Raw genomic sequence first — 21,695 nt, forward strand, 5'->3', positions numbered from 1 at the left:
GTTACATGCATACCAAGTCACCCCAGTGATTACTTAACGATAAGCAGAGGCCCAGGAAAGCCTGGCTGACAGGCAGAAAGGTGGACTTGCACAAAACCAAAGCAAACCACAAGTACCACCAAGTACTTCATTAAAAAGAAAACCTGGCATTGCCATTCAAACCAGGGCAAGTACCAAACAGGACCCAATACAGCAGCCTGTAAGATACAATTTTGGAAGCCACCTTCACACACTCTCGACACTGAAACTGAGGGACTTCCTGAACTGCGACGGCAAAGCCGAAGTCTGAGTAAGGCTCCGATGTGGCTTAACGAACGTTAACGACCACACTAGCTCCCATGAAGACAAGGTCTGGGGTATCGTAATTCTGCTTCTGTGAGAAAAGGACAGATTATTCAAATGAACAAGATCGTGACTTTTTTATCTGGGAAGAAGAATCACGTGCCCGCCTCCTATTGTACCAAAAAATAAATTCTAAATGAATTAAAGATTAAAGCGTTAGCCACAAAAATCTAGAAAACATACTTTTGCATCACTGAAGTAGGAATGGTCTTCCTAAGCAGGACATAAAACTCCATGCAGGTAGAATGGCATATTTACATAAACACATCAAACTTCTTAGGGCGCCTGGGGGGCTTAGTCTGTTGAGCGTCCGACTTTGGTTCAGGTCATGATCTCACAGTTCACGGGTTCAAGTCCTGCATCGGGCTCTGTGCTACCAGTGCGGAGCCTGCTTCGGATCCTCTGTCCCTCCCGCTCTCTCTGCCCCTCCCCTGCTCATGCTTGTTCTCGAAAATAAATACTAAAAAAAAATTTTTAAACAAAAAAAAGTCAAACTTCTTTATGGCAGAAGACCTCATAATGAAGTTCAAAGAGACAGAGGGCAAAGGAGAGACAGAGGAATTGATATTTCTTGTACACAGAAGTTCCATCAGTAAGAAAAAAATCTCAATAAAAAAATAAGCAAAGGATTTCAACAGTCCATCCACACAAGACTACAAATGGACAGTGAACATTTGAGGGATTTCAACCCCACCGGGGATCAGAAATGCAAATGAGAAAGTAACTTTTTCAACTCCTGTCACCCACAGTCCAACCAGAGGAGCCGGCTTCAGTCACAGCTGGTCCAAGTACAGCCTTTGGGCAGCACATGGGTAGTTAACCTATCAGAAATCGAAATATCCATTCCCTCTGGATTTGGCACACCTCCACTTGTCATCATCTATCACATGTGCACAAAGACGTGTGCAATGATGTTCAACACGGCAAAAAAAAACCCAAACAAACCCCATGACCAGTGTACTGTATCAGCTACAGTAGTTCAAAGTCACCTACAGTGATCATGATTTAGTTCTACCTACATGTGTAGATTAGGAAAGTCCCCACCATAAAACCAGAACAACACGGGACAGTATGATCCCACTTCTGCAAAACTTTGGGCAACACTGCAGCGCACATGTTGTGCTCGACAAGGTCAGCATGGGTGGGACTTGAGGTGTTTCCTCTACTAGGATGGCAGCTGTGAGGACAGAGCAGGGTGACGTGCTACACGGGGCTCCCTAGTAATCCTATCATCGGAAAAACACTTCCATCTCCACCCAATTCTGCTGCGGAGAGGGAATAAACAGCTCAGTGGCCAATTCCATCCTCCCATAACTGCCCCCAGCACCACCCTGTTTCAGTTCCACAGCCTGATAACTCAACAGTGACATGGAACCATTGGGATCACTTGCCAGAAAAGGCCAATCACAATAGAACAGACTATTTCATGTTCTGGCTCCTTGATCCTTCACACACAGATGCTCGAGTGCCAAATTTATATGAAACTCTTACTGTATCCAGTCTTCACACTTCGGTTTGTTAACTTTGTTTCCTGAATGTCTAAAAACCAATTAGGGAAGCTGTGTGTTTCATCACAATGCAGAAACTTTACATCAGATTAAGTATTTTTTAAAAGCCCGATTCTCTTATTAATCAGACTTTGGTCAATGTTCACGTTTAAGTGGAAAACTAATCAGATCTGTTCATGTAAGAATTAAGAATGCCTTTACAGCAAAACAGAGGTCAAAAGAACTAAAAAAACACATCACAAGTAAATTCCTTATTTAACTCCAGATACTTACACAGTGGGGATATATTCTCCAGGAAATGCATTGGTTGTGTAACTGATCAGTAGGCACGTTTTACCTACGGCTCTAAGGAAAGAGAAAAACAATGATATAAGTTGCTTAGTCAACATGAATGTAATTTTTTCATTATTCTGTTAAACTTACAGGAAAAAAATCAAGAAGTATACACCAAGTACTTAGCATTAAACAGTTTCTGTAACCTTCTACTGAAGCCTACACATTTTCTATCCTGAAATTTAAAGTAAACAAACTCGAATTTCTCAAAAAGGAGCCTTCCTGCTCTGCTTAGGAATTAGCATTCACAGAACCAGCTGTTAATTAAGCACAGGTTGAAGAGGAACGGTAGTTTAAAACAGAAAGTCTCTTCTGCGACTATGTGTAGGAGTCTCTCATCTGAGCATCTTCAATTCTATCCTCAAATCACTTTGATGCGTCCTAATATGCAAACACAGCCTTCCTCTGCAACTTCCACTTGGCTGCTAAGTAATACATTTTGCAGCCTCAGAGTGGTAGCTCAAACCCACCACCTTTTAAAGCCTTCCCTCTGGCACCAGTAATGACTGTTCTCTTAACAGAGTGCTTAGTCACTAACCACCGCACACAGAACTGTGAGCCACAAAGAGCCATACAGAACTCACTTTAACTCATCTGTATTCATTTGCCACTCCGCAACCCCCATCCTCACACATCACCATAAGCCTTTAGAGCGGCTAACACAATATATTCCAGACATATTAACTAACGGCTCAGGGACGCTGGCATAAACTTCGCAAAGCTGCAAAGAGGAGAAAGTAAAAAAGAATCGTGTAGAAATTGTCCAGAGACAGAAGGCCCTCCCGCACCACTAGTGGGGGATACAGTGTACCACGGGGCAGAGGTCAGACTGGTGGCTTGGAGTCTTCCAACCACTTGAAATTTTCCTAAGAATATATCACCTACAAATTAAGATCACTGTGCCCTTAGCCAAAAAATGAGTTCCAAATTTGACATTTCTCAGGGTGACTTCAGGGGCTTCTGAGAGCCTGTGTCCCCGGCCTAAGTTTTCACTAAATGTTCTCCTTACTATACTTGATCTTAGCCAGAAGGCTGAGAAGCGATATAAATGCTCTCCTCACACAATGAAGCTCTGAGCTGTAAGAATTTGTTGTCCAATCGCAACTACTATGAATTAGGATTCACCGTAAAGAAGTTAAGTGCTTTTCTATTTTCTTAGCACTCTTAGCTTAAGGCAAAAACCTCTCTGCGAAGACAGATTACAGGCCCATCCGGTTTGCCAATACTTGTTTTACTCATAACATTATTAAGGGCTTAAAAATTAGAACTCCCCCACCCTGAAGACCTCACAGACTCAAACATTACATTACATCATCAGGAAGTAGCTCCCAACTCCTAAAGGCTTTCTCAACAAAAATGACTCATTGACCATACATTTTGTTAAAAGCTTACAATGTCAAACCTATATAAGCAGGAGGCGGAGATCCATAGTCATTAGCCTAGATTTGAGACCCAGGACCAACTCTGTATCACTTACTAGGCTGGACTTTTTTGTAAGTTTCAACTCCCTTATGCCTCAGTTTTTTCAACTGTAAAGTGGATGCAAAACTACCAACTCCATCACAAAACTACTGAAAGCATGAATTCTATTTCAATCTATACCAACAAAGTGTGTGCTATGCAAGGAAGTATACCAGGTACTGAAGATATTCCAAGGAACAAAACTTCATGGAATTTGTGCAGTTATTTTTTTTTTAATGTTTGTTCATTTTTTGAGAGAGAGTGAGACGGAGTTGGAGCGGAGGAGGGACACAGAGAGAGGGAGACCCAGAAACTGAAGCAGGCTCCCCAGGCTCTGAGCTGACAAGCACAGAGCCTGACACAGGGCTAGAACTCACGGATGCAAGATCATGACCTGAGTCGAGGTCAGATGCCCAACAAACTGAGCCACCCAGGTGCCCCATTTGTGCAGTTATTAAAGTAAAAAAATGAAGAGTGCATGGGGCACCTGGGTGGCTCGGTCTGTTAAGCAGGAGACTATTGATCTTGGCTCAGGTCAAGATCTCATGGTTCGAGGGACCAAGCCCTACATTGACAGCACAGAGCCTGATTGGGATTCTCCCTCTCCCTCTCTCTGCCCCACTCATACTCTCTCTCAAAATAAATAAATAAAACTTAAAAAAAAAAAAATAGGGGCGCCTGGGTGGCTCAGTCGGTTGAGCATCCAACTTCAGCTCAGGTCATGCATGATCTCACAGATTGTGAGTTCAAGCCCCGTGTCAGGCTCTGTGTTGATGGGCTCAGAGCCTGGAGCCTGCTTCAGATTCTATGTCTCCCTCTTTCTTTGCTCCCCCACCCCCACGCTCTGTCTCTCTCAAAAATAAGTAAACATTTAAAAAAAAAACTCGAAGAAAAAATGAAGAGTGCAGTCATTAGTGTTACTAAAGATGGTCTGGGGATGCCTGGCTGGCTCAGTCCCTAAAGAATCTAGCTCTTGATCTCAGGGTCCTGAGTTTGAGCCCCACGTTGGGTGTAGAGCCTACTTTAAAAAAAAAAAAAGGTATCTTTAGGGGCATCTGGGTGGCTCAGTGGGTTAAGCAACAGACTTTTAATTTCAGCTCAGGTCTTGATCTCGGCGTCGGGAGTTCAAGCCTTGCATTTGGTTCCACACTGGGTGTGAAGCCTACTTTAAAAAAGGAGAGGGGGCAGTGGCGGGGGCGGGGGGGGGGGGGCTGGGTGTCTCAGTTGGTTCAGCATCCGACTTCAGCTCAGATCATGATCTCACAGCTCGTGAGCTCAAGCCCCACGTAAGGTTTTGTGCTAACAGCTCAGAGCCTGGAGCTTGCTTTGGATTCTGTGTCGCCCTCTTTCTCTGCCCCTCCCCTGCTCGTACTCTGTCTCTCTCTCTCAAACATAAACATTAAAAGAAAAATTTTTTAAGATGCAAAGGGATCTAACCTAGTCTTGGAGCTGATAGAGGTCGCAATGTACGCTGAAACCTCGGAGGAATGGGGACATGACAGGAGGAACATTCTAGGCAAAAACAGCAGCATTGATGGGGAGGCCCAGAAGCCCAGCACAACTGAAGAACCAAGAACTAAGGGGGAAGCAGCAAAGGAAACTGAGGAGGCTGTCATCTCTTCTTGTTAAGGACATGGGACTTGATCCGACTCGGGAAGTCCCAGAAAGTTTTTAGTTGCCAAGAAACCATTACATTTGCATTTTTAGAAGCAGCCTCCAACTGCAGTGTGGAAAAGAGGACTGAGGAAGGAAGCTGGGACTGGAGACAGAAAAACAAGAGTGGTTTGAACCAACGAGGGAGATTCAGGGTAAAAAGAAGTGGGCCATTTCTAGAGCTTCCTAGGCGTGCGGCAGAACAAGATGGCCCAGCCATGGGCTGGATGTGGTAGCTGAGGAAGAGAACGGAGTCTAAGGCCATCATTGCTGAGCCTCTTTTCAAAATTACAAATGTGTAAAAATGTAATAGTTACTGCCTCTTAACATCAAGGATAAGAGGCTATAAAGGTTTTAACGGTTATGATAAAACGTCATAGTAGTACTTCCTTTAAGAGTACTGTCCCAAATCTCTTCCATATGTATAGGAACAAAGCCATTACTATAAATATGACCCACTCTGTTTCAAAAGCTCTAAGATCTTGGGGCGCCTGGGTGGCTCAGTCGGTTAAGTGTCCAACTTCGGCTCAGGTCATGATCTCACAGTCTGTGAGTTCGAGCCCTGCGATGGGCTCTGTGCTGACAGCTCAGAGCCTGGAGCCTGTTTTGGATTCTGTTGTCTCCCTCTCTGACCCTCCCCTGTTCATGCTCTGTCTCTCTCTGTCTCAAAAATAAACGTTAAAAAAATTTTCTTTAAAAAGAGGTGGACGCCTAACGGATGGTGCCATCGGGCGCCCCAAAACTCAACCAGTTTTTAATAATAATAAAAAAAAAAAAACCAAAAGCTCTAAGATCTCTTTTCCTGAAACTTCACCTTTAGCCGAGGCATCATCTTTTGAAAGGTTTAACTGCAAAGGAATTCAAGGTATTGGCATACCCTGATAGGCTGAAATTTTATTACCAACCATTACAGCTATAAACTAATCTGTAAGAAATTATTAAATTATAAAATTCCGACTTAATTAAGTACACGTCCAAATGCTGATTTAAATATTTAGTTTTAAAAAAACAGATAAAAAGAAAAAAATAATGGTGATTTACCTCCCATTAGTGTTATTTATCCACTCCTTTTAAAAACACTCCACAAATAAACTCTAGAGGCCAAAGTCAACACAGCTCCCACGCGACGAATGGAAGCTGCATTTGGTCACAACCTTGACTGATGCGGCCAAGAACCTCTGAAAGTTACTATCTGGTTTGGAATTTCCACTTTTATATATGCTACCACGGAGTTCAACCTCTTTTTAATCCTTGAAAGCTGCCACAACTGTAGAAAATGAACACGAATCTACTGAAAGAAAGTTCATGTGAGTAACATTTTTTTAAGCCTATCTGTGCCTCTCCTGCTCTAGTAGAAATTACAAAGATTAAAGCCAGTAACTCATGTTCCTATTATGTTCTTCATTTTCCCATTAGGAGAACTTCAAGGAAACGTTTAAAATTTGGAGGGGAGGGGTGCCTACCTATTGGGTGGCTCAATACGCTGAGTGTCTCTGAGTTTGACTCAGCTCATGATTTCAAGGTTCATGAGTTCTCCCACATCAGGCTTGCTGCTGTCAGTGAAGAGCCCCGCTTCGGATCCTATCCCCCTCTCTCCCTGCTCCTCCCCCACTCGCGCTCTCTCAAAAATCAACAAACGTTTAAAAAAAAAAAAAAAAAGATACACTGATCTTAGGACTCAAAGACCAGATTTCTCCAATGAGAAAATAAGGGGCCTGTATTGCTGCCTAAAAGTACCTAGATCCTGGGGCACCTGGGTGGTTCAGTTAAGCGGCGGAATTCAGCTCAGGTCATGATCTCATGCTCATGAGTGCAAGCCCCGCATCAGGCTCTGCGCCCACAGCATGGGGCCTGATGGTTGGGATGGTCTCCCCCCCAACCCCTCCCGCAACTCCCACCACTTGCACGCACTTTCTAATAAACTTTAAAAAACAATAAAAATTTAAAAAGGTACCTAGTTCTTAACGATATATTAATAGAACATAGTGGAATGTGAAAGTATTAAATATATATTCATATTTATTGCATCAATGAAAGACCCTGAATGAAAGTCCTCAATTTACCCTGTGAAATGGGGTTTGGGAACTCTCCAATTGTAGGCCTTCAGTAAATGCATAACCATGCAAAGAATAAATTCAGGAAATACATGAATAGAGTAGTTTAGCGCACAAAAACACAAAACCTAATGTGAAATTTTGATATTGTCACTAACGGACATCATAACCAACTTAGGAAAACCAGCCATTATCACCATTGGAGGCTTCAAAAAATTCAAAAACTGTGTAGCTTCTAGAACCCTCAAGGCTGAAGATGCTACCCCTAAGAGAGTCCAATTCTGAAGTAGCCTTTAAGCTACAGAGGAAACCCTCCCCCTTCTAGAAACACCAAACCCAATCCTAGAATAGTTATTATCTGGATCTGCGGAAGATACAAAAAAGTTCAAAAAAGACTTTTTATCTAACTGCATATCAGCCTCATTCTTCTTCAAAATCAAATCCTCTTAAAATATGCCCTGATAATGGGAAGATATGTCAATATCAATATAGCAAAATATTGATTACAAAATCTAAGTGGCAGGTTGCTCACTACACAATTCTTTCAACTTTTCTGTATCTCTGAAGTTTTTCATATTTAAATGTGGAAGGAAAAATATTCCTCTGATGACATGCGGTAATTGCCCCGGTAGCAGGATTCCTGATAAAACATCTCCTTTTTAGGAAGACTAAAAATTACAAGAACTACCTGGTGAGGCAGAGGTGAAAAAGTAGGAGGCACTAATACATTAGATGATTAATGCAAAAGAAAGAACATCATAAAAAGTGGCTTTAAGTTCTCTAAAAATGGATTCCTGATACTCCTCTAATGAATCCAACCCCAAACTTTTACTGGGATTATCATTTGAAAGTTAAAAAAAAAAAAAGAAAAAGCATACGTATAATTTTAACCACCAAGATCAGAGTCAAACAACAAATCTAAACTTAGGGGCACCTGGGTGGCTCAGGTCATGATCTCACAGTTCATGAATTCTAGCCCCACATCAGGCTCTGTACTGACAGCTCAGAGCCTGGAACCTGCTTTGGATTCTGTGTAGCCCTCCCTCTCTGCCCCTCCCCTGCTCACACTCTCTCTCTCAAAAATAAATAAATATTAAAAAAAAATTTTTTTTTAAACAAATCTAAACTTAGAAGCCAGTGCAGAATTCAAACACCTTTACAACAGGTCAAACACAAACATATGGAACCCCATGCTCAAGGCAAAACACACAGACCATTCACGAAGCACTTAAATTCATGGATCGGACCATCAGTGATTGTTCAGTGGAAACAAGTAGAGAGGAACTGGTGCATTCCTAAAAAGATGACATCATCACAGAAGGTTATTTTTTATGCTCAACTAAAAACATTCCTGGACAGCAATGCCTAAATTAGACACTGGGCTGGAGAGACTACTAGCCCAATCTGGAGTGAACTAAGAGGGGCTTCATTCACTCCCAGCCTTCTGGTCAACCAAAGCCAAAACAACACTATTAAAAATGGTTTAGGGGTGCCTGGGTGGCATCCAAATCTTGATTTTGGCTCAGGTGGTGATCTCTCGGTTCATGAGTTTGAGCCCCATGTCAGGCTCTGGATACTGTAGAGCCTACTTAGGATCTTCTCTCCCTCTCTCTCTCTGTCCCTCCCCTGCTCACTCATGCCTTCTCTCTCAAAATAAATAAACATTTAAAAAAATGGTTTAGGGAGAAACACCTGGGTGACTCAGTCAGTTAAGCCTCCCAACTCTTGATTTCAACTCAGGTCATGATCTCATGGTTCGTGGGTTCAAGCCCCACATCAGCCTCTGTGCTAACGGTGCAGAGCCTGCTTGGGATTCTCTCTCTCAAAATAAAATTTAAAAACATTAAAAACTTCTTTTTTGAATGGCTTAGCAATATCTGAATGTGAGATGCTGTCTTACCTAAGTAAAACTGAGAGAATCTTGGGGGCAGATGTCCATCAAATAAGAATGACAGACCCCGTGTTCAAGAAGGACTAACAGAATTAGGACCAAGAGAAGGATTAATAGCATAAAAAGTATCAAAATTTCAACTCACATTTTGTACTCAATGCCAACCGAATTGCTATATAGAAAATAATCCATAAGAATATAGGCTAATTGATCCTAGTTATAATATGATTATGACATGGCTTCTAACTGTAGTTCCCAAGAATATTTTTTTAAATAAGGAAGCTTGCAATTTGTGCAATTTCAATTTGCCTTTACTGCTTAAACTGCCCTTAATTGCCTCAGATTCCCCACCATGGAGTTCTCTGCCCCACAAAATGTAGACCTACATTTACAGCTTTAACAACTTTTGAATAAAAGAACATTCCAACCATATCATCAGGCTGATGTTTTGTTTGGGTAAAAGCAGAAAAATATTTTTGGTATGGAAAATTATGTGTCTAAATTTTTCACTGAAGTAACGTTTGCTATATGCCGTCCCTTAAAGTAACAGAGGGAGCACATGGCTGGCTCAGTTGGCAGAGCATGCGACTCTCGATCATGGGGTCGTGAGTTCGAGCTCCACACTGGGTGTAGAGATTACTTGAATAAACGAATGAATCTTTAAAAATAAATAAATACCTTACATTGTTTTAATCCACTTTTAACAGGATTCTTAGCCCCCCAGTCTACATCAATGTCAAATACGAAAAAAACTAACTGAAAACTTTAAGCCAAGCCAAGAACTGTCTTATGCCTACGACTCCCCTCACAGAGTCCCTCAGTGCCTCGGAGTAAGAGAAACAGCACGTACTCCACACAGGGCAGACACCTGGGAGGCACTTCGTATCCAGCATCTGGTTTAATCCTCACAAATTCAACTTGAGGCACCTGTCTTGTGGAGGATGACTGATATGCCCAGGGTTTCCCCCTAAGCAGAGGGGTAGAGACTTGAAGGAAGGATCCAGATCCCACAGTAGGCGTTCAACAAGTATGCGACTAGATAAACAAGCCAATACAAACAGCAGAGGTCCATAATCTGTAGGCGTTAAATATATCTGCTGTGCTTATGTTTTAGTTCCAGAAATTTTCAATTAAGGATATTACATAGGATATTACTAGGGTTATTGAATTATCAGCAATTTGGCGTTTTTAAAAACTAGTATTATTTCATATTCTAAGCATTACTGATTGAACATTTTTAATTTTTAATATTTTCTGGTATTTTTTTTAACGTTTATTCATTTTTGAGAGACAGAACATGAGCGGGGGGAGGGGCAGAGAGAGAGACAGAATCTGAAGCAAGATCCAGGCTCCGAGCTGTCAGCACAGAGCCTGACGAGGGGCTTGAACTCCTGAACCACGAGATCATGACCTGAGCTGAAGTTGGACGCTCAACCAACTGAGCCACCCAGACGTCCCAACATTTTTTAATTTTTAAGAGAAATTCACTTAAAGCGTTAAGACAACTTGATAAACGTTTAAATTTAAACTTCACTTAAACAGTTTACTGACTTCCCTATTAAGTAACTGAACATTCCCCCCCACCCTGATGAAAATAAAACTTTCTTCTGAAGGGTTTAAAAAAAAAAAAAAAAAGGGTTCCATACATATTCCCAAATAGGTGGGAGGTGTAATTGTTGGCTATATACATAGAACCATGAAGTGTTAATGTTTCACATGTTGACTCTGACAAATCCCAGATGGGCATCTTTTAAAAATCAGTTCAACTGTACCCACATCTGAATTAGCTGTGGAAACAATTTCGAATGTCTAATTTGCAACAATCTAAACAAAGCCAATTCACAACTGGAGAGGCATAAAAGCCACATCAGTCCTAATGACAAGTTTGGGGAATATTAATCAAAAGATAGAGCAATGCCAGAACGCTTCCTTCGACTTTACAAAACTTGAAAAATGCACCCACCGCCTTCTGAATTTCATGAAACTGGTAGTAATTCTTGGAGCTTCCTTGTTAACACTCAACTACTCTAGCCCTGCTGAGACACACAATTTTGCTCGGATTACACTGAGATTCTTGTTTCTATGGGAGGAGGAAAAAAAACTGCATAAGCCAAGTCTTGTCTTCCTCTAGGGCCTGTAACCACCACAGACAGTAATGAAAAGAAATGCCTTGAGTCACAGGGCAGCTCCGCTCAGGGAGCCTGTTCTGCTACATCCCATACCTAATGCAAGAAGCGAAAGCCAATTTTTTTTTTTTTTTATGACCACACCACGTTCAGAGAAAAGAACAGTCTTAATCACACCCGACTCCTCGCAGCTAGAATCTCAGAAGTTTCTCCACGTTAAGAGCAAAAATAATCACCTAAAAAAAAAAAAAATCTTAACAAGTGGCCAAGTGCAAGTGGAAGATAGCCCGTGGTAAATCAGTTTAGGGCCACCAAACCCGCCCAGGCAAACATTCGTCCGGTATTATCGACCTGACCGCCGGGACACACGGAAGCTCTCAACCGGGCTCGAGAGGTTGATGTAAAAGCCCAGAAAGGGTCGTTTTCTGAGAAAGGCAACTCCAAGCCCACCGGTGTCCAGGCGGACGAGGGAGGGTGGCGGCGCGGCTGGGGGGTCCCACCCGGCGATCAGCGGGCCCGACAGAAGGCGGGAGGGTGGAGTTCACTTTTCCCTCCGGCCGCGGGTCGGCGACCCCCTCCCCCACCAAAAAAAAAAAAAAAAAGTGGGGGGGTAGCCGGAACCAGGCCCGTGCCGCCCGCTCCCGGGGGTAGTGAGTGGCGGCGGCCCGCGCCCCACGCCACGCGCGGCAGAGAGGCCGGCTCCGACCCCGGGCGAGCCCGCCCGGCCCCGGCCCGCGCACTCACCCGTCTCCCACCACCACACACTTGATGGCCTGCATCTGGGCCGCTCGCTGGGCCGCGGCGGCGGCCGGGCGCTGAGGCGAGAAGCGGCGCACTCGGGGCGCGGCGGGCGGGCGGGCGCGCGGCTGCGGGCGGCGGGGCGCGGAGTGCCGGGGCCGCTGTCCACGCCGCCTCGCCCTCCGCCAACGGGAAGCCGGAGCCCAGCAGCGGCCACCACCCAAAGCTGGGGAAAACTGCGGAGAAACAGGAAATGGCCGCTCCACTCACATCCGGTCTCCCCTCCCCCCCCGCGCGGGCGCGCCGCTCCCAGGCTCCGGGGCGGGGTCGCTCCTGCCCGCGCGCCTCCCGAGCTTCCTGCCGGCTTCGGGGATGCTCGGGAGACGCTCGGGAGCGCTCGGCTCAATTCGAGGGCGCTCGGCTCGGGGGCGGGGCGCGGGGCCGGCCGGCCGCCATCTTCGTGCCGCCTGATGATTGGCCTAAGTCTAGCCTTCTTCTGTGATATCCTTAACTTAGGAGAGGAGGAGGTTCCTCCTGAAATTTCGGAACCTGAAACTCTAAAGAAGGAAATACCACACTACCATTTTTCAAAGAAAACTCCTGTTCATTAGGTCAAAAATATGTTGAAATTTGTTCGCTCACGTATGCATTTTGTTTCCAGCATTGCTGAGCGTTTACTATGTCCTATGCTTTGTACGAGTTCTGGAGATAATGTTCTGTAGGCAGACCATTAAGGTGCCAATATTTGGGATATTTGCTTTCAGTTCTCCCTTCCTTCCTTCCTTTTGCAGGCTCCATGTCCACCGTGGGGCTTGAACTCATGACCCTGAGATCAACAGTCGCCTGCTCTACCAACTGAGCCAGCCAGGAGTCCCTCTTGGTTACTTATGTATGCAACAGCATGTTGTATGTATGTATGTATGTATGCATGCATGTATGTAATCTACACCTAAGGTGGAGCTCGAACTCAAAATTCCATGATCAAGAGTTGTACGCTCCTCCAGCTGAGAGAGCCGGGCGCACCTGTAATGACATGTTTTATTTATTTTTTTAACATTTATTTTTGAGACAGAGAGAGACAGAGCATGAATGGGGGAGGGTCAGAGAGAGGGAGACACAGAATCTGAAACAGGCTCCAGGCTCTGAGCTGTCAGCACAGAGCCCGACGCGGGGCTTGAACTCACAGAGTGCGAGATCATGACCTGAGCCGAAGTCGGCCGCTTAACCGACCAGCCACCCAGGCGCCCCTGTAACAACATGTTTTAAACAGAATGTAGAAACACTGAACCGTTGGGACATTTTCAATGGCCCGTTGCTATTCAGTGCCATTATGCACATGTCCCTTAACCAATACATGTATTACTGGACAGTGGAATTGTCCCTATTTGAGAAACAGTGCTGAGCTGGGCATGTTTGTGCCAGCATCTTCACAGTTTGATTTCTTTAGACTACACACCCCAAAATGGAGTTTTTAAAACTTCCATACCTGTTGTTGCATTGCCCTCCTGCAAAGTGGTAGCTGGTTCACCACCCATCAGCTCTGTTTGAGAACAGACCCTCCAGGGGAGTTGATTTCCAATGACATTTTTACCTGGAGATCTTCTTTTTCTAGAATTCACTCTGTTGAAGTAACAGTGTTCTGAAATCAGACCTTCTCTACATGGGTTTTTTTCTTTTCTTTTTTTTAAAGCATCTTTGTCTTGCAGTTATTTCAAAACAACATGGTCCTGGGGCAAAGGACAGCTCCTTTTCGCTGTTCCTAAAGCTCTCCCTTAAAGAGGAGTCAAAATTTTAAGGGTACTAGAGCAACAGTGTCCCCTTTGCTGGTAAAAATATCCAGGGAATCTTTAAAAAAAAATTTTTTTTTTTAATGTTTGTTTTTGACAGAGAGACAGAGCGTGAGCCGGGGAGGGTTAGGGAGAGAGGGAGACACAGAATCTGAAGCAGCCTCCAGGCTCTGAACTGTCAGCACACAGCCTGACACAGGGCTGGAGCTCACAGACTGCAAGATCGTGACCTGAGCTGAAGTTGGCCGCTCAGCCGACTGAACCACCCAGGTGCCCCAAAAATATCCAGGGAATCTGTGACCAACATAAACTACGCAGTCTAAATACAGGAGCAAATAAAAGGGTGGGGCCTCAGGTCAATAATTTACTTCAATCGAACAAATAGTGGAGGGCTGCACTTGCCTAATGGACTGATAGTAAATGAAACAGATAGAGACATAGTTGCCAGGATACCGGGCCCACTCTTCTCCCTGTTAAGTGGGGTATAAACATAGCGCTGACATCAGGGACCAAAAACTGTATTCACACTAATAAAAAGGGCTTTCATCAAAAAGATAAGAGTGGAAAGGAGGCACTGGGTAGGATTTCTGGTGGGTCTTGATGGAATAAGAAGAATTTTCCATAGTGAGAACAAAGGCCTGGGCATTAGAAGCCATCCTCACATGTGACTCCAAGGGAGCCATGCCTTTGAGCTGCTCTGGGTCTGGAATCCATAGAGGTCATCAAAGGCTGCCTTGAGGATGGACTTGATTCTGATACATGTGTTTTTGAGCCAACAGGCAACACAGCCCACATTCAGATCATGATTTCTCTAGATTGGTAAAGTGAGAGTCCACTGCCCAAGAGGTTTGACTGTGTCTATACAATAACAAAATCAGCGTACAACTCACATATGAAAATACGCTGATTCAAAACTGAGTTTATTTAAAAGTTTAAGGGGCGCCTGGGTGGCTCAGTCGGTTAAGCGTCTGACTTCAGCTCAGATCATGATCTCACAGTTGATGAGTTCAAGCCCTGCGTCAGGCTCTCTTCTGTCTGTTGGCTCAGAGCTGCTTTGGATCCTCTGTCCCTGTCTCTCTCTGCCCCTCCTCTGCTTATTCTCTCTCTCTCTCTCTCTCTCAATAAAGAAAGAAAGAAAGAAAGAAAGAAAGAAAGAAAGAAAGAAAGAAAGAAAGAAAGAAAGAAAACTGAATTTAATAAACTTTAAAAAAAATAATAAAACTTAATTTAAAACTTCTCCACGTTTGACCTTGAGTAATGTTCTCCATGGCAACAAATGGGCCAAAAAAAATTAAAACTAGTGACACCCGGGTGGCTCAATCAGTTGAACGTCTGACTTTGGCTCAGGTCATGATCTTCCAATTTGTGAGTCCGAGCCCTACATCAGGCTCTCTGTTGTCAGTGCAGAGCCTGCTTCGGATTCTCTGTCTCCCTCTCTCTCTGCCCCTGCCCCGTTCCCCCTTTTTTTCTCAAAAATAAATACACATTTTAAAGAGTTTAAAAAAAAAAAGATGCTGGAAGGGGAGGCTGGTAGAGGGAACCCCAGCACTGAATGGCAATTACAGGAAAAATTGTCAATTAGAGACACCTAACAGAAGAGTCTCAACAGAAAAGAACCACTCATTACAGGGCCCAATGGGGAGACACATACATTGCATCTCCTATAAGAAATCAACCACCCCTGCCACTCAGCCAATGGGAAATCGTCATCACTGGCAACTCTTGCTTCTCTCCAGTGGGCTTTTATTCAAAACAACCTCTCCCTGGAGAACCTGGGTGGCTCAGTTGGTTGAGCATCGACTTTAGCTCAGGTCACGATCTCACGGTTCCTGAGTTCCAGGCTCACTGTTGTCAGCCCAGAGCCTGCTTTGGATCCTCGATCCTCTGTACCCTTCCTTCTCTTTGCCTCACCCCCAAGTGCAGGTGTGTGCTCTCTCTCTCTCTCTCTCTCTCTCTCTCTCTCTCTCTCTCTCTCAAAAACAAAACAAACAAAAAAAACCTCCCAACTTCCTCCTTCACCATAAAATAATGTTCCTCTCCTTTGTTTATCAGACTGTCCAGTGGTTTTGCTGTAGCCTCCTTGTCCTCAATTGCAATTCTCTGCTATTCCCAAATAAACTCATTTTTACAGGTAAAATGGCAGTTTTATTGTGTGTGTTTAAAGATATGGTTTTTAGGGGCACTTGGGTGGTTCAGTCGGTTGGGCGACCAACTAGGGCTCAGGTCAGGATCTCTCAGTTAGTGGGTTGGAGCCCTGGATCAGACCCTGTGCTGACAGCTCAGAGCCTGGAGCCTGCTTCAGATTTTATGTCTCCCTCTATCTCTCTGCCCGTCCCCTGCTCATGCTCTGTCTCTCTCAAAAATAAATGTTTAAAAAAATTTTTTTAAAGATTTTGTTTTTAAGTAACTTCTACACCCACCGTGGGGCTTAAACTCACAACCCTGAGCTCATGAGTCACATGCTCCACTGACTGAGCCAGCCAGGTGCCCCCCTGGCAGTTTTATGTTTAAGGTTAACACAATCATATCTCCTACTGAGGTCCTGCATTCAAGGTCAATCAGTTATCCTGTTCCAGTTACTGTCAAGGTGTTGGAAGTGTGAAATGAGCAAAACAGATTCCTGGCATCAGGAAACCTACATCCTAGTAGGAGAGATGCTTAGTAAGCAAATGAACATATAGTATTCATTTCCAGATTAACACGATGGGTTAATACGAGTATCTAATTTAATTTCTACCCAAAACCCCACTAGAACTTCAGAAAAAGGATTTAAAAAAAAGACATAATCTTAGAACAGATTGGGATGAGGAGACAGACTGCTTGTAACTGACTTAGTCTCCTAGACTAGCAGTGGGGAAAGCTAAGGGACACCAGATCAACACCAGAGGATCACCAAAGAGCTGGGAACTGACAGCAGCAGGCACCTACAGGACTGGGGTAGAGGGAGAGCGGGGCACGGAAATGGCACAAAAGCTGATAAGCAGCAACAGGCCGTCTACATCCCTTCCCATCTTCCACTGGGCAAGGTGGCTGCCCTCTTCCTCCCCTACAAAAGACTGGAGGTTCCCCTCCAGAGAGCGTCAACTGAGAGTATTTGGATCGGGGGGTGGTTTGGGGCAGGGTAGGGGGGATAGGCAGGGAGTCCAGGCACAGTGCCTGGGAAAACAAAACAAAAACAAAGGGATCTAGTAGCCTAGGCTGAATCTTTTTTATTTTGTTTAAGTTTTTTTTTTTGTTAATGTTTATTTATTTTTGACAGAGAGACAGAGTACAAGCAGGGGAGGGGCAGAGAGAGAGGGAGACACAGAATGTGAAGCAGGCTCCAGGCTCTGAGCTGTCAGCACAGAGCCCGACATGGGGCTCAAACCCACCAGCTGCAAGATCGTGACCTGAGCCGAAGTCGGACGCTCAACCGACTGAGCCATCCAGGCACCCTGGAAGTGGTATTAAAAAAAAAAAAAGAAGCATTCAGATAATTAACCCCCCCCCCCCAAAAAAAAAAAACTAGCAGGAAAAACAACAGAAAGATGAGAAAATCTCTCAGAGGACCCAGAAGACATGGAGAGATAGAAAATAGGAAACGGTGAGAACATTAGGGAACTAGCTGATGAAGTCCAACTGTCATCCAAATAATATCCTGTAATAGAAAACAAAGAACAAAGAAAAAGCAAAGGAGGAAAATATCCACGAAAATATTCAGGGAAATTTCCCAGACTTGAGTTCAGAGACAGAAAGTGCCAGCCCCGTGAATAAAAAATAGACCCGCCCTTGAGTTCATCATTGTGAAAACTTGAGAACAATGGGAACAGATAAGATTCTACAAGTTTCCAAAGAGAAAACACAAGGAAACAGGAAATAGAATGGCTTCAGATTTCCCAACAGTTGCCCTGATGGAGCAGTATGCCTTCCAGATGCTGAAGAAAGATGATTTTTTACTGAGAATTCTATTCACGGCCAAACTATCGATCAAGTGGGTGGGTGAAATGAGAACATTTTCAGACAAGTCAGTTCTTAAAAAAGTTTTATCTCCCACACACCATATCCCAGGAAGCTTCTGGAACATGTGTTCCTCCACGAGGAGGAAATAAACCAAAAGAAGCTGGAGCGCAGAAGCCAGAGATGCGACACAGCAGAGGGGAGAAGGGCCCCCACCCCCACACTGGGGATGGTGACTGTTTTATGACCAGCCCACTTGGGAGCGGGGAAATTTTGTGGCCATAAACCACACGCTGTCTGTATTCCTGGCCACTTCCTCCTACTTCCCCCAGCGTGGACAGCCAGGGATAGTGAAAGACAAACCAGCACTGTTGTCGACCAGCTGGGCTCTGGTGACAGAACGAGGATGTGACAACACTGAAAAAGTAACGAGGAGACAATAGAGAAGTAGTTCTTGCTGTGAATGGTCACACTACCCCTGTACTTCTCTTTTTCTCTTTGCTTTCCCCCTACATTTTATTATACAAATTTTGACACAGAAAAGTTGAAAGGAATGTACAGTGAACGTCCACATATCCATCTAAATTCTCCAATTAGCATTTTCCTATTTATGCTTTATCACATATCTATTTATCCGTTTAACAATTCATCAAGAGGCTCCTGGGTGGCTCAGTTGGTTAAGTGTTCGACTCTTGACTTCAGCTCAGCTCATGTTCTCACAGTTGGCAAGTTCGAGCCCAGCATTGTGCTCTGCGCTGACAGTGCGGGGCCTGCTTGGGATTCTCTCTGTCTTCCTCTCTCTCTCTGCCCCCCACCCTGCTTTCTCTCTATCTCTCAAAATAAATGGATAAACTTTAAAACAATCAATTCATCAATTTTTGGCCGCATTTCAAAAGAAGTTAGAGAAATCAATACTTTTCACCTTTAAACACTTTAGCACACATGTAATTATCTTTTTTTAAGGTAAAACTATATACAATAAAATGCACAAACCTTAGGTTTACCATTCACTGACTTTTGACGAATCTACGCAGTTGTAATGCAAAACTCCATCAAGACCTAAAACCTTGCGGCAGCCGGGTGGCTGAGTTGGTTAAGCATCCCACTTCACTCAGGTCATGATCTCACAGTTCATAAGTTCGAGCCCCGCATCAGGCTCATTGCTGTCAGTGTGGAGCCTGCTTCAGCTCCTCCGTCCCCCTCACTCTCTGCGAAGAACATTTAAAATAAAGCTGAGAAGAACATTCTTGTACAGATCTTTTTAGACACGAATTTTCACTTATTTGAGTGTAAGTACCCAAAAGTGGAATTGCCAGGTCAATAGAGTAGATGTGTTTCATTTTATTAGAAACTGAGACTTTATTCCAAACTCATGGTTCCATTTCACATTCCCATCACGCTGTATCCCCATGAACACATAGTGTTATCAGTCTTTACATCTAATCAGTCTTTTATTTTTTTAACCTTTATTTATTTTTGAGAGAGAGAGAGAGAGAGAGAGAGAGCGAGCAAGCAGGGGAGGGGCAGAGAGAGAGGGAGACACAGAATCTGAAGCAGGCTCCAGGCTCTGAGCTGTCAGCACAGGGCCCAACACACAGGGCTCAAACTCACAAACTGTGAGATCATGAGTTGAAGTCAGAAGCTTAACGGACCGAGCCACCCACGCACCCCTATCTAATCAGTCTTTTAGAGGTTAGTCATTCTGGTGGATCTCTCTAATTTGCACTTCCCCGGTAGCTGTTGGTATAGCCCACTTTTGTGTGTGGGCTTTCCACCAGGCCCTCTTTGAACTAACAATGTGCAACAGTCTTCTAATAGCCCTGGGCTACACTGCAGACAAAAACACAGATCCTTCCAAATAAGAAAAATTATTATATATACATGCTTATCGATGCATTGACATTCTCTGCAAGAGGACACAGCAACTGGGAACAGTGCTGACTTTGGGGAGGGGCCTGGGTACCTGGGAAAGGAGTATGAGGAACATGTTCTGTTCCCCTGCTCAGTAGGGAAGGAAAAAATTCTCCCTCTACCCCTCAGGGTCTTCCAGCTGACTCAGAATTAAATTTACATTGGGGTGCCTGGGTGGCTCAGTCGGTTAAGCGGCCGACTTCGGCTCAGGTCATGATCTCGCACTCTGTGAGTTCGAGCCCCGCGTCGGGCTCTGTGCTGACAGCTCAGAGCCTGGAGCCTGTTTCGGATTCTGTGTCTCCCTCTCTCTGACCCTCCCCTGTTCATGCCCCTGTCTCAAAAATAAATAAAAAACGTTTAAAAAAATTAAAAAAAAAAAGAATTAAATTTACAGGAGACAAGTAAACAGGACAAAAAACAAATAAACATTGTTTTATTACATGTGCATGTGCACGGAGGCCTAATACTGAAATAAAGACCAAATGAAATGACCAGGGCAGACAGTTTTTATACATTTTAGACAGAGACAATTGTTAATGAATTAATAATTATAATTAATAATTCCCTAGTAAGTAGGGAATTCTAAGCTAAGGTAGTAGATAGAAAAAAACTAACAAGGGTTGTTTCTACAGCTCTGTCTGGTTTAAAATCCATATCTCTTGGAGAGCCTGGCTCAGTGATTAAGCATTCCACTCTTGATCTCAGGGCAGGTCTTGATCTCAGGGTCCTGAGTTGAAGCCCTGTGTTGGGCTCCATGCTGGGTATAGTGCCTACTTAAAAAAACAACAACAACAAAAAACTAAACTAAAGTTAAATTCCATATCTCTGCTAATAAGGGTGTCTTTTTTTAATGTTTATTTATTTTAGAGAGAAAGAGAGAGTAGGGGAGGGGCAGAGAGAAGGGGGGAAGACAGAGAATCTGAAGCAGGCTCTGTGCTGTCAGTGCAAAGTCCAACATGGGGCTCGAACCCACAAACCGTGAGATCATAACCTGAGCCAAAGGCCGGACACTCAACCGACTGAGTCACCCAGGCGCTCCGACAGACAACTTGTCTTAATCATGTTAGCCTCGCTGCCGTCTTATGCCGAAAGTGTGGCAGGGGAAGGAACTCTAGCGTAGGGGCCCAGGAATGCCCCTGCTTTGTCACCAATAGACTATGGATTTGCTAAGTCACCAAACTTCTCTGTTCATCTGCACAATGACATGAAGCTTGTGCTCTCAGTTTTGTGTTCCACAAGAACAGCAAAGACTGTAAACACGAGGAGAAATAAGCTGTACCAACGCATTACTATGTTATTGGAATTTTTTGTAAATATAGACATGCATGCATATTGTTAAAATAACAATTGGTACAGCCCAGCTTATACTAAAGATCATGGTCCCCAGCCCAGCCTCTCCTTGGGTCTCCTCACTCCCAAGTCGGCCCCCAAGGGGCCACCCCTTCCTTTAAAAAAAATTGTAGGGGCGCCTGGGTGGTTCCATTGGTTAAGCATTCGACTCTTGATTTCAGCTCACATCATGATCTCATGGTTGTGAGATGTAGCTCCCCGTCAGGTCCTCGCTGAGAATGGAGCCTGCTTCAGATTCTCTCCCTCTTTCTCTGCCTCTCTCCTGCTCTCTCTCTCTCTCTCTCTCTCTCTCTCTCTCTCTGAAAATAAATAAGTAAACATTTTTTTTAAAAATTTGTGAAATCGGGGTACCTGGCTGGTTCAGTTGGTAGAGCATGCAACTCTTGATCTCAGGGTTGTAAGTTCAAACCCCACATTGATTACTTAAAGATAAAAGCTTCGCCCCCAAAATTGTGAAATACAACAAATTAAAGAAGAAGGCATGGGAGCACCTGGGTGGGTCAGTCGTTAAGCATCGGACTTAGGCTCAGGTCATGATCTCACGGTTTGTGAGTTTGAGCCCTGTGTCGGGCTCTGTGCTGACAGCTCGGAGCCTGGTGCCTGCT

The 21,695-nt window shown here is 44.2% G+C and overlaps 1 protein-coding gene across 3 annotated transcripts in view; it reads right to left on the reverse strand.

The window, feature by feature from the left end:
• RAC1 (Rac family small GTPase 1) overlaps nucleotides 1-18,851 on the reverse strand; it is a 30,052-nt gene extending 11,201 nt beyond the window's left edge. The window contains exons 1-2 of one of the 3 annotated variants that reach the window (XM_045048149.1): nucleotides 18,823-18,851; nucleotides 2,124-2,195 (exon numbers count right to left, since the gene is read on the reverse strand). In XM_045048149.1, coding sequence (XP_044904084.1) covers nucleotides 2,124-2,195; nucleotides 18,823-18,836 — 86 coding nt within the window. In that variant the 5' untranslated portion in view covers nucleotides 18,837-18,851. Of the gene's footprint in view, nucleotides 1-2,123; nucleotides 2,196-12,112; nucleotides 12,370-18,822 lie in introns of those variants that run through there. The other 2 variants (XM_023246216.2, XM_023246215.2) reach the window with 2 other exon arrangements.
• Nucleotides 18,852-21,695: the final 2,844 nt, after the last annotated feature.

This window comes from Felis catus, chromosome E3, assembly GCF_018350175.1.
Source record: "Felis catus isolate Fca126 chromosome E3, F.catus_Fca126_mat1.0, whole genome shotgun sequence".
NCBI lineage: Eukaryota > Metazoa > Chordata > Mammalia > Carnivora > Felidae > Felis > Felis catus.